Source organism: Scyliorhinus torazame, chromosome 4 (genome assembly GCF_047496885.1).
Source record: "Scyliorhinus torazame isolate Kashiwa2021f chromosome 4, sScyTor2.1, whole genome shotgun sequence".
NCBI classification, from domain to species: domain Eukaryota; kingdom Metazoa; phylum Chordata; class Chondrichthyes; order Carcharhiniformes; family Scyliorhinidae; genus Scyliorhinus; species Scyliorhinus torazame.
The window spans coordinates 350,330,400-350,344,527 of record NC_092710.1 but is presented as its reverse complement, the minus strand read 5'-3'; the positions used below and the strand labels follow the sequence as shown (position 1 = coordinate 350,344,527).

The following is a 14,128-nucleotide window of genomic DNA, read 5'->3' as shown; positions in this document are numbered from 1 at the left end:
CTCCACGAAGTCGACATCAGGGACAGCAGGAGGGCGTGGCACCAGTGCATGATCTCATAGCGAGCGCGGAACCAGACGATTACGGCGGCGATTGGAGCCATCAGGCATGCGAACCAGGAACGAGCGGGGAGCCACGCGGCGGAGAAACCTCGGCAGTTGCCGATCAGCCACCCTCTGGTAGGTGTATGCGGACGTTGTCTCCAGGCGCCAGGGCAGGAAGATCAGTTTCCCGAGTGCCATGTGCCACCTTCTGCTGAGCACGCTGCTGTCGCATCCTTTGCAGTACTGGAGCATGGTCGGGTTTAGGAACATGAATGGACGGCACAGTGATCCTGAGGGCGCAACCCATCAACAGCTGGGCTGGTGAGAGGCCTGTGGACAGTGGGGCCGAGCGATAGGCCAGCAGGGCTAAACAGAAGTCAGACCCGGCATCAGCAGCCTTGCAGAGGAGCCGCTTCACGATATGGACGTCCTTTTCTGCCTTGCCATTTGACTGGGGATGCAGAGGGCTGGACGTCACATGTGTGAAGCCATATGATGCAGCAAAAGAAGACCATTCTTGGCTCGCAAAACAGGGCCCATTGTCCGACATGACGGTAAGCGGAATGCCATGGCGAGCGAAGGTTTCCTTACATGCTCTGATTACAGTTGATGATGTCAAGTCGTGCAGGCGTATGACCTCCGGATAATTGGAAAAATAGTCAATTATGATGACGTAGTCCCTGCCGAGCGCATGAAAAAGGTCCACACCCACCTTTGCCCAGGGGGACGTTACCAACTCATGGGGCTGAAGCGTCTCAAGGGGTTGCGCCGGCTGAAACCTTTGGCAGGTGGGGCAGTTGAGCATCATGTTGGCGATGTCGTCGCAGATGCCCAGCCAGTACACAGCTTCTCGGGCCCTCCGCCTGCACTTTTCAACCCCAAGATGGCCTTCGTGCAATTGTTCGAGGAACTGTGCTTGCTGTGTGGGATCACAATCCGGTCCAACTTTAGGAGGACACCATCAATGACGGCCAAGTCGTCCCGGACATTGTAGAATTGTGGGCACTGCCCCTTGAGCCACCCTTCCGTCATGTGGCGCATCACACATTGTAGAAGGGGGTCAGCCGCAGTCTCACGGCGAATATGGGCCAGACTTGCATCAGTAGCTGGCAGATTGGCCGATGTGAAGGCTACATGTGCGTCGCCCTGACAGACGAACCCCCCCCGATTCGGGCGGTGTGCTCACTGCTCTAGACAGGACATCTGCGATGATGAGGTCCTTTCCCGGGGTGTGGACCAGTTGGAAGTCGTATCTCCGGAGCTTGAGCAGAATGCGCTGGAGGCGAGGGGTCATCTCATTGAGGTCCTTTTGTATGCTGCCGACCAGGGGGCGATGGTCGGTTTCCACGGTGAGCCGAGGAAGACCATACACACAGTCGCGGAATTTATCTATGCCGGTTAACAAACCCAGGCACTCCTTCTCAATCTGCGCATAGTGCTGTTCAGTGGGGGTCATGGCCCGCGAGGCATAGGCGACCGGGGCCCATGATGCAGTGTCGTCCCGTTGCAGGAGTACCGCCCCAATGCCGGACTGGCTGGCATCAGTCGAGATCTTTGTATCTCGAGTAGTGTCGAAGAACGCCAATACCGGGGCGGTGGTGAGCTTGATCTTGAGCTCCTCCCATTCCTTCTGGTGTGCGGGCAGCCACTGGAACACCGTAGTCTTCTTCACCAGGTGGCGAAGAGCCGTTGTGTGGGAGGCAAGGTTGGAAATAAACTTCCCCAGGAAGTTGACCATCCCGAGAAAGCGTAGCACTGCCTTCTTGTCTGCCAGCTGCGGCATGGCTGCAATAGCTGTCACTTTGTCAGCATCCGGACGCACCCCTGACCGGGATATGCGGTCCCCCAGAAACTTTAGCTCAGTTTGGCCAAAAGAACACATGGCTTGGTTGAGGCGCAGACCGTGTTCTCGTATCCGAGCAAAGACGCGCTGGAGACGACTGATGTGCTCCCGTGGTGTGGTGGACCAGATGATGACGTCGTCAACATAGACGCGCACCCCTTCGATGCCCTACATCATCTGTTCCATGATTCGATGAAACACCTCGGATGCCGAGATGATGCCAAATGGCATCCTATTGCAGCAGTATCTGCCAAAGGGAGTGTTGAAAGTACATAGCTTCCTGCTGGACTTATCCAGCTGAATCTGCCCAAAACTCTTTGAGGCATCAAGCTTGGTAAAAATTTTGGCCCGGGCCATTTCGCTCGTGACCTCTTCCTGTTTGGGTATGGGGTAGTGTTCCCTCATGATGTTATTGTTCAGGTCATTCGGGTCGATGCAGATCCGGAGTTCGCCAGAGGGCTTTTTTACGCACACCATGGAGCTGACCCATGGCGTAGGCTCCGTGACCCGGGAAAGCACTCCTTGGTCCTGCAGATCCTGCAGCTGCTGCTTGAGGCGGTCATTGAGTGGTGCTGGGACTCTACGAGGTGCGTGAATAACCGGGGTGGCGTCCGGTTTGAGCCGTATTCTGTAAGTGGCGGGCAATGTGCCCATGCCCTCGAAAACCTCCAGGTTGTGGGCGAGGAGCGAGTGGAGCTGTGCCCTGAAGTCTGCATCCGGGAAATCGGACGTGCCTTCTGGAGAGTGTGTACCCGCTGAACGAGGTGGAGGATCTTGCACTCCTGTGCGCCTAGCAGGGAGTCCTTCGAGGATCCAACTATCTCAAAAGACAGTGTGGCTGTGTATGAATTGTGTGCAACCTCGAGCTGGCAAGACCCCATGGCCGGGATAACATTACCGTTGTAATCGACCAACTTACAGTGGGATGGCCGAATCGGTGGTTTGACCTTCAAGATGTAGAAGGCTGACCATGAAATGAGATTGGCGGAGGCACCAGTGTCTAAGCGGAATGTGATTGGTGATCGGTTGACCGTTAGCGTGACATACCATTCATCGCCCGGATTAACGCTGTGCACTGGCATCGGCTGGTGGGTCCTACTTGGGGACATTCGATTTCTGACTATTACCGCAACGCGGAAGGCTTCCCGGTCATCGGTATCACCGGTCTGTACGTCGTCAGGGTATGACTCGGTGTATGGAGGCTGAATGGCCCGCACGTCCCTGCGAGGCTGGTGGAATTGCGGAGCGTTGGCAGGTTGAGCTGCTCGACAGCAGGCAGCATAGTGGCCCATCTTGCCACAGCGGAGGCATTGTCGAGTTTTGGCTGGTCATTGCCGCTTTAAGTGTGTGGATCCACAGTTGCCGCACGTCGTGACGTCTTGCCGTTCGTTGCGCCACCGCGCATGCGCAGTTCGGTCCTGTCTGAGTGGCACGCTGTGAGCTCTGTGCTCTGAGCTATCTCCTGGTGGAATCAGCGGGAACTGTGGTGTTCCCTGTTTTATAGTGCGTGTGCTCTCACTGGTGATTGGCTGTGATGTTGCGTGTGTGTTGATTGGTCCATCGACCTGTCCATCAGTGTGTGTGTGTGATTGAACCATGAAATGTTAATATGGATATCATGACAGGCCTCACAGACGAAAAGCCCCTAATTCCGCCCCCACCCACTCCCCCGGGGCCCTGTGCAACCTCTGACCTGGACGCTTCAGCCCCCCCTGATGTGTTGGGTGCTCTGCTACACAGACAAACCAATACGGTTGCGAATGGTACAACTCAGTTTTATTACTAACATATATTTACAGTGGTAAACTGGTTACTGAGGTTCGATCATAATCCTAGAATCTGTGGACCTATTCCTAACACTATCTTGGCACTCAGCACATGGTGATGTCTGAGTGGCTTGCTGTGAGCTCTGTGCCCTGAGCTATCTCCTGCTGGAATCAACGGGAAGTGTCGTGTTCCCTGTTTTGTAGTGTGTATGCTCTTGCCTGTGATTGGCTGTGGTGTTGTGTGTGTGTTGATTGGTCCGTTGATCTGTCCATCAGTATGTATGTCTGTTTGCACCATGATGTTTACCTGAATATCATGACACCCCCGACCAAGCCTAACCTGCCCGGTGCCCTGGAGCTGCATGCTCACCTCCTCAGTTCTTCTCAGCAGCCATTGCGCCAGCTTCACATTTTTAAAAAGGAGTGCTAAACGAGTCCTGTGTGATTTCTCGCTGGGGAGCCGGTTAATTCCTGGGAGGTCGTTACATTCGATGTCAATCTCGCTAATGAGATTGAAATTAATGCAAATTGGATTTAATGATATGTTCACCATATTTCAGCACAATACGGAACTCGCCATCGGGAGGGTAGACTGCAAATTGAACTGCGCCCAGCACAAATCTCGATTTTGACATTTCCCGCTATTTAGCCGGCGTGCCCAGATTCATGCCAGGCGCAAAATGGTGATTAAATCGTGCCCTCAATAAAAACAAAACAAAGATAACAGGGCAAGTGATGTGTTGCAGCTGCAGCATCTGGGATTTGGTGGACACCTGTGTGATCCACGACAACCACACCTGTAGTAAGTGTCTGCAGCTTGAGGAACTTTAGCTCAGAGTTGATGAGCTAGAATGTGAGCTTCTGACATTGTGATGCACGAGGGAAGGAGTAAGTTACTGGACTAAAATAAAAAGGTGGCACAATGGTTAGCACTGCCACCTTTCAGAGCCAAGGACCCGGATTTGATTCCAGCTCTGGGTGACTGTCTGGAGTTTGCACTTTCTCCCCGTGTCTGTGTGGGTTTCCTTTGGGTAATCCAGTTTCTTCCCACTGTCCAAAGATGCGCAAGTTGGGTGGATTGACCATGCTAAAATGCCCCTTTGTGACAATGATTTTTTAAAAAATAATTTAGAGTACCCTATTATTTTTTTTTCCAATTAAGGGGCAATTTAGTGTGGCCAATCCACCTAACCTGCATATCTTTGGACAATGGGGGTGAAACCTACGCAGACACAGGGAGAATGCGCAAACTCTACACAGACAGTGACCCAGGGCCAGGATTCGAACCCGGGTCCTTAGCGCCGCAGTCTCAGTGCTAACCACTGCGCCACCGTGCTGCCCTTTGGCAATGATTTTTAATGGGCACAAGAGTCTTCCCAAAAAACACTGAAAGAGTAAGATATATATTTTTTTCATGATGTAACCCATCATTGATGCCTTTGTGAAACACTGAGGAACATGGGGCGAAATTCTCCCCCAACGGCGGGATGCCTGCCGACTGGCGCCAAAGCCGGCGCCAATCAGACGGGCATCGCGCCGGCAAAAAGGTGCGGAAGTCTCCGCATCTTTGCCGGCCTAGCCCCAACATTGAGAGGCTAGGTCGACGCCGGAGGGAGTTCCCCCCCGCCAGCTGGCGGAAATGGCGTTTGTTGCCCCGCCATCTGGCGCGGAAATGCGGCGAATGCGCGGGAGCGTCAGCGGCCGCTGTCAGTTTCCCAGCGCATGCGCGGGAGCGTCAGCGGCCGCTGTCAGTTTCCCGCGCATGCGCAATGGGGAGAGTCTCTTCCGCCTCCGCCATGGTGGAGGCCGTAGCGGAGGCGGAAGGGAAAGAGTGCCCCCACGGCACAGGCCCGCCCGCGGATCGGTGGGCCCCGATCGCGGGCCAGGCCACCGTAGGGGCACCCCCCGGGGTCAGATCGCCCCGCGCCCCCCCCCCAGGACCCCGGAGCCCGCCCACGCCGCCTGGTCCCGCCGGTAAATACCAGGTTTGATTTACGTCGGCGGGACAGGCAATTTCTGGGCGGGACTTCGGCCCATCCGGGCCGGAGAATCCAGCGGGGGGTCCCGCCAACCGGCGCGGCTGGATTCCCGCCCCCGCCCAACCTCCGGGAGCGGAGACTTTGGCGGGGGCGGGGGCGGGATTCACGGCGGCCAACGGCCATTCTCCGACCCGGCGGGGGGTCGGAGAATGACGCCCATGTATTCCATGTTAAAGGTGCTTTGTTGTTCAACTTGTCTTAAACTTATCTTATTACAGTTAATTGTGTGTACCTGGATCTGCATAAATACAGAGCATAAGGCCTGCCTCACAATAGCTTGCGATATACAATATATATTCTTTGTTACTTTGCACTCTCTTGCTTGAGAGTCTCAGTGTGGCTAATGCAGGCGATAATGAGTTTTAAAATAGTGATAATTACTATAACACTCAAATAGCATTCATTCTGATGGCACAAAATACATTCCAAGTCCTCTTGTTTAACCGCCAATCTATATTGAAGCATAATTGATCTATAATTACTAACTAATTCATTGCTTTCAGTGCCAGAATCTTGAACACTCAACTGATAATGTTTGCTTTCTCTGTTAGGGTTCCCACCCAGCAATTCCCACAGCTCAGCTTCCTGACAGCAGTACCTGCTCTCTTCGAACAGCCATCTACAAAAGGGACATCCCAAACAGACAGGACATTTGGATGAAATGGAAAGAGAGAGGAAAAGATTTCTACTCTAACAGGTGGGATTAACAGAATGAATCACAGAATCTTAACAGTGCAGAAAGAGGCCATTTGGCCCATTGAGTCTGCACTTGCTCTCAAAAGTGCATTCTATCTAGTCCCACTCCCCTGCCTTATGCCCGTAACTTTGAATATTCTTTCTTTTCAGTAGGCAGCCCAATTACTTTTCGAATGCTGTCATCGAACCTGCCTCCACCATCTTCTCAGGAGGTTCTTCCAGACTCTAACCATTCACATTACATTTACTCATTTTGCCAATTATCTTGAGTCTGTGCCCTTTAGTTATTGCCGCTCTCTTGGTGGGAACAATTTCTCACTATTTACCCTGTCCAAACCCCTCAGGATCTTGAATAACGTTATCAAGCCTCCTCTCAGTCTTCTGTTCCCCAAGGAAAACTTACCCAACCTCTCCAATCTATCCTCATAGCTGCAGTTCTTTATCCTTGGAATGTTCAGCACACGGTTGGACCTTTAGCTGAACAGATCTATGTTGGTGTTTGTATTCCATACAAGTCTCCTCCCACCTTCATATAATAATCTAATGGTCTAACACAGCTCCTGTATGGTCCTATAACAAAAACTTTCTATTCCTTTCAGGATGAGCTGATCAGGTCCAGCCATCAGCTGTTGCATGTGTCTGAGGCCCATCCCAGCAATGCCAACAACCCCGTCTCCAGGAGGTGGAGCTGGGTTTTTGGCCTTTGGTGAGAACGGGAGAGCTTATTTCCAGGCCAATGTCTGATGGCTTCTTTGTTACAGAGAATTTGTCCCATTTCTATATTCTCATTGAATGAATGTTTCTTAACTACTTGGTCCACTGTGTTGAAACTTTTGCTTTTATTATTAAATGCTCAGAGTAAAATCACTCATGGCTGTATATGGGAGCTTTTACAAATTGTTTTTTAAAATTCTTTCATGGGACGCGAGCATCGCTGGCTGGGGCAGCATTTACTGACCTTCCTTAATTGCCCTTGAGAAGGTGCTGGTGAGCTGCCTTTTTTAACTGAGGCAGCCGACCTGTTGTAGGTACACCGAGGGAGGAATGAGGGGAAAAGGCTGCACATTTCCTACTGTGCAACGGAAGTTCCAATTATTCCCATACTATGTAAACAGCAGCAATCTACATACTGATCCTTCACCGCCTCCACCTCATGGAATCAGACAGCACAGAAGAGGACCTTCGGCCCATCAAGCCTGCACCGCCAAACGAAAAGTTACTCTAATCTACACTAAGGACAGCACAGTGGTTAGCACAGTTGCTTTGCAGCTCCAGGGTCCCAGGTTCGATTCCGGCTTGGGTCACTGTCTGTGCGGAGTCTGCACATTCTCCCCATGTGTGCGTGGGTTTCCTCCGGGTGCTCCGGATTCCTCCCACAGTCCAAAGATGTGCAGGCTAGGTGGATTGGCCATGATAAATTGCCCTTAATGTCGAAAAAAGGTCAGGTGGGGTTACGGGGATGGGGTGGAGGTGTAGGGTGCTCTTTCCAAGAGCCGGTGCAGACTCGATGGGCCATTTGGCCTCCTTCTGCACTGTAAATTCTAGGATTCTATATTCTACGATAATCCCACTTCCTCGCACTTGGCCCACAGCCTTGATTTCAAGTGCTCATCCAAGTACTTTAGAAGGATTGTGAGATTTTCTGCCTCAACCACCCTACCAGGCAGTGCATTCCAGATTCTCACCACCTTCTGGGTGAAAAAATGTTTCCTCAAATCTCCCCTAAATCTCCTGCCTTTCACCTTAAAATTATGTCCCCTTGTTATTGACTCTTCAACTAAGGGGAACAACTGCTTTCTATCCGCCCTGTCCATATCCCTCATAATCCTATACACCGCAATCAGCTCCCCTCTCAGCCTTCTCTGCGCCAAAGGAAACAACCTGAGCGTATCCAGCCTCTTTTCATAGCTCAAATGCTCCATCCCAGGCACTATCCTGCTGAATCGTCTCTGCAGCCTCTCTAGTGCAATCTCATCCTTCCAATAGTGTAGTGACCAGACTGACAACAGTACTCTTGCCTTACCAAAGTCCTGTACACCTCCAACATAACCTCCCTGCTCTTATAAGACCATAAGACATAAGAGCAGAATTAGGCCACTCGGTCCATCGAGTCTGCTCCACCATTCAATCATGGCTGATATTTTCCTCATCCCCATTCTCCTGCCTTCTCCCCATAACCACTGATCTCCTTATTAATCAAGAACCTATCTATCTCTGGCTTAAACACACAGTGATTTGGCCTCTACAGCCTTCTGCGGCAAAGAGTTCCACAGATTCATCACCCTCTGGCTGAAGAAATTCCTCCTCATCTCTGTTTTAAAGGATCGTCCCTTTATACTGAGATGGTGTCCTCTGGTTCTAGTTTTTCCTACAAGTGAATGGGCTAGGGTCTGGCAGATGGAATACAATGTTGACAAATGTGAGGTTATCCATTTTGGTAGGAATAACAGCAAAAGGGATTATTATTTAAATGATAAAATATTAAAACATGCTGCTGTGCAGAGAGACCTGGGTGTGCTGGTGCATGAGTCGCAAAACGTTGGTTTACAGGTGCAACAGGTGATTAAGAAGGCAAATGGAATTTTGTCCTTCATTGCTAGAGGGATGGAGTTTAAGACTAGGGAGGTTCTGCTGCAATTGTATAAGGTGTTAGTGAGGCCACACCTGGAGTATTGTGTTCAGTTTTGGTCTCCTTACTTGAGAAAGGACGTACTGGCACTGGAGGGTGTGCAGAGGAGATTCACTAGGTTAATCCCAGAGCTGAAGGGGTTGGATTACGAGGAGAGGTTGAGTAGACTGGGATTGTACTCGTTGGAATTTAGAAGGATGAGGGGGGATCTTTTAGAAACATATAAGATTATGAAGGGAATAGATAGGATAGATGCGGGCAGGTTGTTTCCACTGGCGGGTGAAAGCAGAACTAGGGGGCATAGCCTCAAAATAAGGGGAAGTAGATTTAGGACTGAGTTTAGGAGAAACTTCTTCACCCAAAGGGTTGTGAATCAATGGAATTCCTTGCCCAGTGAAGCAGTAGAGGCTCCTTCATTAAATGTTTTTAAGATAAAGATAGATCGTTTTTTGAAGAATAAAGGGATTAAGGGTTATGGTGTTTGGGCCGGAAAGTGGAGCTGAGTCCACAAAAGATCAGCCATGATCTCATTGAATGGTGGAGCAGGCTCGAGAGGCCAGATGGCCTACTCCTGCTCCTAGTTCTTATGTTCTTATGTTCTAATGTAAGTGAAAACATCCTCTCTATATCCACTCTATCCAGCCCTCACTGAAAGTTTCAATAAGATACCCCCCTCATCCTTCTAAACTCCAATGAGTACAGACCCAGAGTCCTCAACCATTCCTCATCCGACAAGCTGTTCATTCCAGGGATCATTCTTGTGAATCTCCTCTGGACCCTTTCCATGGCAAGCACATCCTTCCTTAGATACGAGGCCCAGAACTGCTCACAATACTCCAAATGGGGTCTGACCAGAGCCTTATACAGCCTCAGAAGTACATCCCTGGTCTTGTATTCTCGCCGTCTTGACATGAATGCTAACATTGCATTTGCCTTCTTAACTGTCGTCTGAACTTGCGCATTAACCTTAAGAGAATTGTGAACAAGGACTCCCAAGTCCCTTTGTGTTTCTGATTTCCTAAGCATTTCCCCATTTAGAAAATAGTCTCTGCCTAAATTCCTCCTTCCAAAGTGCATAACCTCACACTTTTCCACATGGTATTTCAGTTGCCACTTCAGTGCCCACTCTCCTAGCCTGTCCAAATCTTTCTGCAGCCCCCTTGCTTCCTCAATACTACCTGTCCCTCTATAGATCTTTGTATCATCTGCAAAATTAGCAACAGTGCCTTCAGTTCCTCCTTCCAGATCATTAATGTATATTGTGAAAAGGTACAGCACAGACCCCTGAGGCAAACCATTAGTCACCGGCTGCCATCCTGAAAAAGACCCCTTTATCCCCACTCTCTGCCTTCTGCCAGTCAACCAATCCTCTATCCATGCCAGGATCTTACCCTGAACACTATGGGCTCTTAACTTATTAACAATCTCCTATGCGGCACCTTGTCAAAGGCCTCCTGGAAATCTAAATAAATCACGTCCACTGCGTTTCCTTTGTCTAACTTCCTTGTTACCTCCTCAAAGAATAGATTTGGTAGACATGACCTCCCATTTTATCACACATTTCCAAGTACTCCGCGATCTTATCTTGAATAACGGACTCTAAAATCTTACCAATGACCGAAGTCAGGCTAACCGGCCTGTAATTTCCTGTCTTCTGCCTCCCTCCCTTCTTAAGCAGTGGTGTTACATTAGCCACTTTCCAGTCCTCTGGGACCCTTCCTGCCTCCAGTGATTCCTGAAAGATCACCACCAATGTCTCCACAATCTCCTCAGCTATCTCTTTTAGGACCCTGGGGTGTAGTCCATCCAGTCCAGGTGACTTATCCACCTTCAAACCTTTCAGTTTCCCCAGACCTTCTCTTAAGTAATGGCCACTGCCATTACTCACCTCCACCCCCTGGTTCTCCTGGAGCTCTGGCATCCCACTGATGTCTTCCACCATGAAGACTGATGCAAAGTAATTATTCAATTCGTCTGCCATTTCTTTGTTTCTTATTATTACTGCTCCAGCCACATTTTCCAGTGGTCCAAAGTCTATTTTTGCCTCTCTCTTACCTTTTATATATTGAAAGAAACTCTTCCTATCTTTTTTTATATTACTAGCTTGCTTGCACTCATATTTCATCCTCTCTCCCCTTATTGCTTTTTTAGTTGTCCTCTGCTCGCATTTAAAGACTTCCCAATCCACTGGTTAAGGGGCTGGTTTAGCACAGGGCTAAATAGCTGGCTTTTAAAGCAGACCAAGGAAGGCCAGCAGCGCAGGTTCAATTCCTGTACCAGCCTCCCTGAACAGGCGCCGGAATGTGGCGACTCGGGGTTTTTCACAGTAACTTCATTGAAGCCTACTTGTGACAATAAGCGATTTTCATTTCCTTTCATTTGTCTTTTTTTTTCACTGTCTTCCCACTAATCCTCACCACTTTGTATGCTTTTTCTTTTGCTTTAATGCTGTCCTTGACTTCCCTCGTCAGCCATGGATGCCTTGTCCTCCCTGCTATGCTCCTTTTCCAATCAACTCTGGCCAGCTCCTCCCTCATGTCTTTGTAGTTACCCTTATTTAATTGTAATACCGTTACATCTGACTCCAGGGGCGAAATTCTCCGTTATCGGCGGAAAGTCCGCCGATCTGCGCAAAAAACGGCGCAAATCCCACTTGCGTCACGTCATAAAAATGGGCCGATAGTCTCCGGCCCGAAATGGGCTAGCAGCGACGTAACGGGATCCGCGCTTGCGCAGTGGTTCACGCCGTGCAGCGTCACACGCGCTGCACGGCGTGACGGCTCATAAGGCCGCGCAGCTCCCCCCTGTGGTGTTGGGTGTTCTGACACACAGATGAGCCAACACAGTTGCATATGGTACAACGCTTCTTTATTTAAACTCACTATTTCCAGTTTGGTCTTTGCACTCTGCACGTGGGGGGCTCCCTGCTTGTGGTGTTTCAACAGCTCTTTCTTGTTCCCTTCTCCCCAGACCTACTGACCACCAGGTGTCGTGCTCGTGCTTTTTATGTGGTTGGTGTTCTTGTCTGTGATTGGTTGTGGTGTTGTGTACTCTGATTTGCCTGTTAGTGTGTCCATCATGATGTGTGTGTTTGAATATCATGACATCCCCCCTTTTTACAAAGATATGTGCCTACGTGGTATTAAATATGATCGTGACGTGAGTGCATCTAAGAGTGTGTGCGTGCCGTGTGCAGCATGTGTCTATGACGGAACTATGTACATGGGGCGATGTCGAGTGCGTCACATGAATCCAGTTGTACCATAACATAACAGAAATGCGAACGAGAGAAGAAGAAAAAAAAAAAAAAAAAACTTGAACAGTTGTCCAGTCAGACGACATCTGGAACGATAAACAACAACAGGTTATCATGTAAAATTGTGCAACTGATTAAACATATGAACTGTATTATAAGTCCATTCTAATGGGTTTGCGACGAATTCGGGTTGACCGCCTCAAGGGTGGATCAAGAACCACCGGCTGCTGTGCAGGCATGGCCATGGGTGGCGATGGAAAGGGCGTGATGTGCGGCAGCTCCACAAAGTCATCCTCGGAAGCCTGTTGAGGATCTGGCGTGCTGTGTGGCTGTGAGCGTGGAAGTCGGCGAAGGGCGCGCCGATTGCGGCGACGCACGGAACCATCCGGCATGCGAACCAGGAACGAGCGGGGAGCCACTTGTCGGAGGACTTCGGCCGGTGCTGACCAGCCACCATACGGTTGATGGACGCGTACTTTGTCTCCGGAGGACAGGGGGGGCAGGTCCGTCGCTCGTGTGTCGTACCGACCTTTCTGGCGATCACGCTGCAGTTGCATGTTCCGAAGAACCGCCTCATGGTCTGTTGTCGGTGCCAGGACGGAAGGTACCGTCGTCCTGAGGGAGCGACCCATTAGTAGCTGCGCTGGCGAGAGGCCCGTGGATAACGGGGCCGATCGATAGGCCAGCAAGGCAAGGTTAAAGTCCGATCCGGCATCAGCCGCCTTGCACAGGAGCCGCTTTGCGATGTGGACACCCTTTTCAGCCTTCCCGTTCGATTGTGGATGCAGAGGGCTGGATGTCACATGAGTGAAACCATATGCTGCGGCAAAGGACGACCATTCACGGCTGGCAAAACAAGGTCCATTGTCTGACATGACAGTCCTTGGAATGCCATGGCGAGCAAACGTTTCCTTGCAGGCCCCAATGACTGCGGACGACGTCAGATCATGGAGAGGCATGACTTCCGGGTAGTTTGAGAAGTAGTCTATAATAACAATGTAATCTCTGCCGAGCGCGTGAAATAGGTCAACACCCACCTTCGCCCAGGGGGACGTCACCATCTCGTGTGGTAGAAGTGTTTCCGGAGGTTGCGCTGGCTGAAACCTCTGACAGGTTGTGCAGTTGAGCACCATGTTGGCTATGTCTTCATTAATACCCGGCCAATATACCGCCTCCCGGGCCCTTCGTCTGCATTTTTCGACGCCCAAGTGGCCTTCGTGTAGTTGACGAAGAATCATCTTGCGCACACTGTGGAATAACGATCCTATGCGATATCATAAGGACCCCGTCTATATTGGTGAGATCATCTCGCACATTATAAAACTGGGGGCACTGCCCTTTTAGCCACCCTTCCGTCATGTGGCGCATCACTCGCTGCAGCAGAGGGTCAGTCGCCGTCTCTGCGCGTATGTGGGCCAGACTAGGATCATCAGCTGGCAGATTTGCTGCTGTCAGAGTCACGTGTGCCTCAATTTGACGCACGAACCCCTCCGCATCTGGTGGTGTGCTCACTGCTCGGGAAAGAGTGTCCGCCACGATGAGTTCCTTCCCCGGAGTGTAGATCAGTTCAAAATCGTACCTCCTGAGTTTAAGTAAGATGCGCTGGAGGCGAGGAGTCATGTCGTTCAGGTCTTTGTTAATGATGTTGACCAGGGGGCGGTGGTCAGTTTCGACCGTGAATCGTGGCAGGCCATACACATAGTCGTGGAACTTGTCCAGTCCAGTTAACAAGCCCAGGCATTCTTTTTCGATTTGCGCGTAGCGCTGTTCGGTAGGGGTCATGGCTCGTGAGGCATACGCAACCGGGGCCCATGATGACGTGCTGTCTTTTTGCAGGAGTACCGCTCCTATACCAGA

At 50.6% G+C, this 14,128-nt stretch overlaps 1 protein-coding gene across 1 annotated transcript in view; it reads left to right on the top strand.

Annotated features, from left to right (window-relative positions):
• LOC140411509 (dynein axonemal heavy chain 6-like) overlaps window positions 1-14,128 on the top strand; it is a 1,703,852-nt gene that overhangs the window by 128,526 nt on the left and 1,561,198 nt on the right. The window contains exon 3 of the mRNA XM_072500595.1: window positions 6,242-6,387. Within this exon, the coding sequence (XP_072356696.1) occupies window positions 6,242-6,387 (146 nt within the window). The remainder of the gene's footprint in view (window positions 1-6,241; window positions 6,388-14,128) is intronic.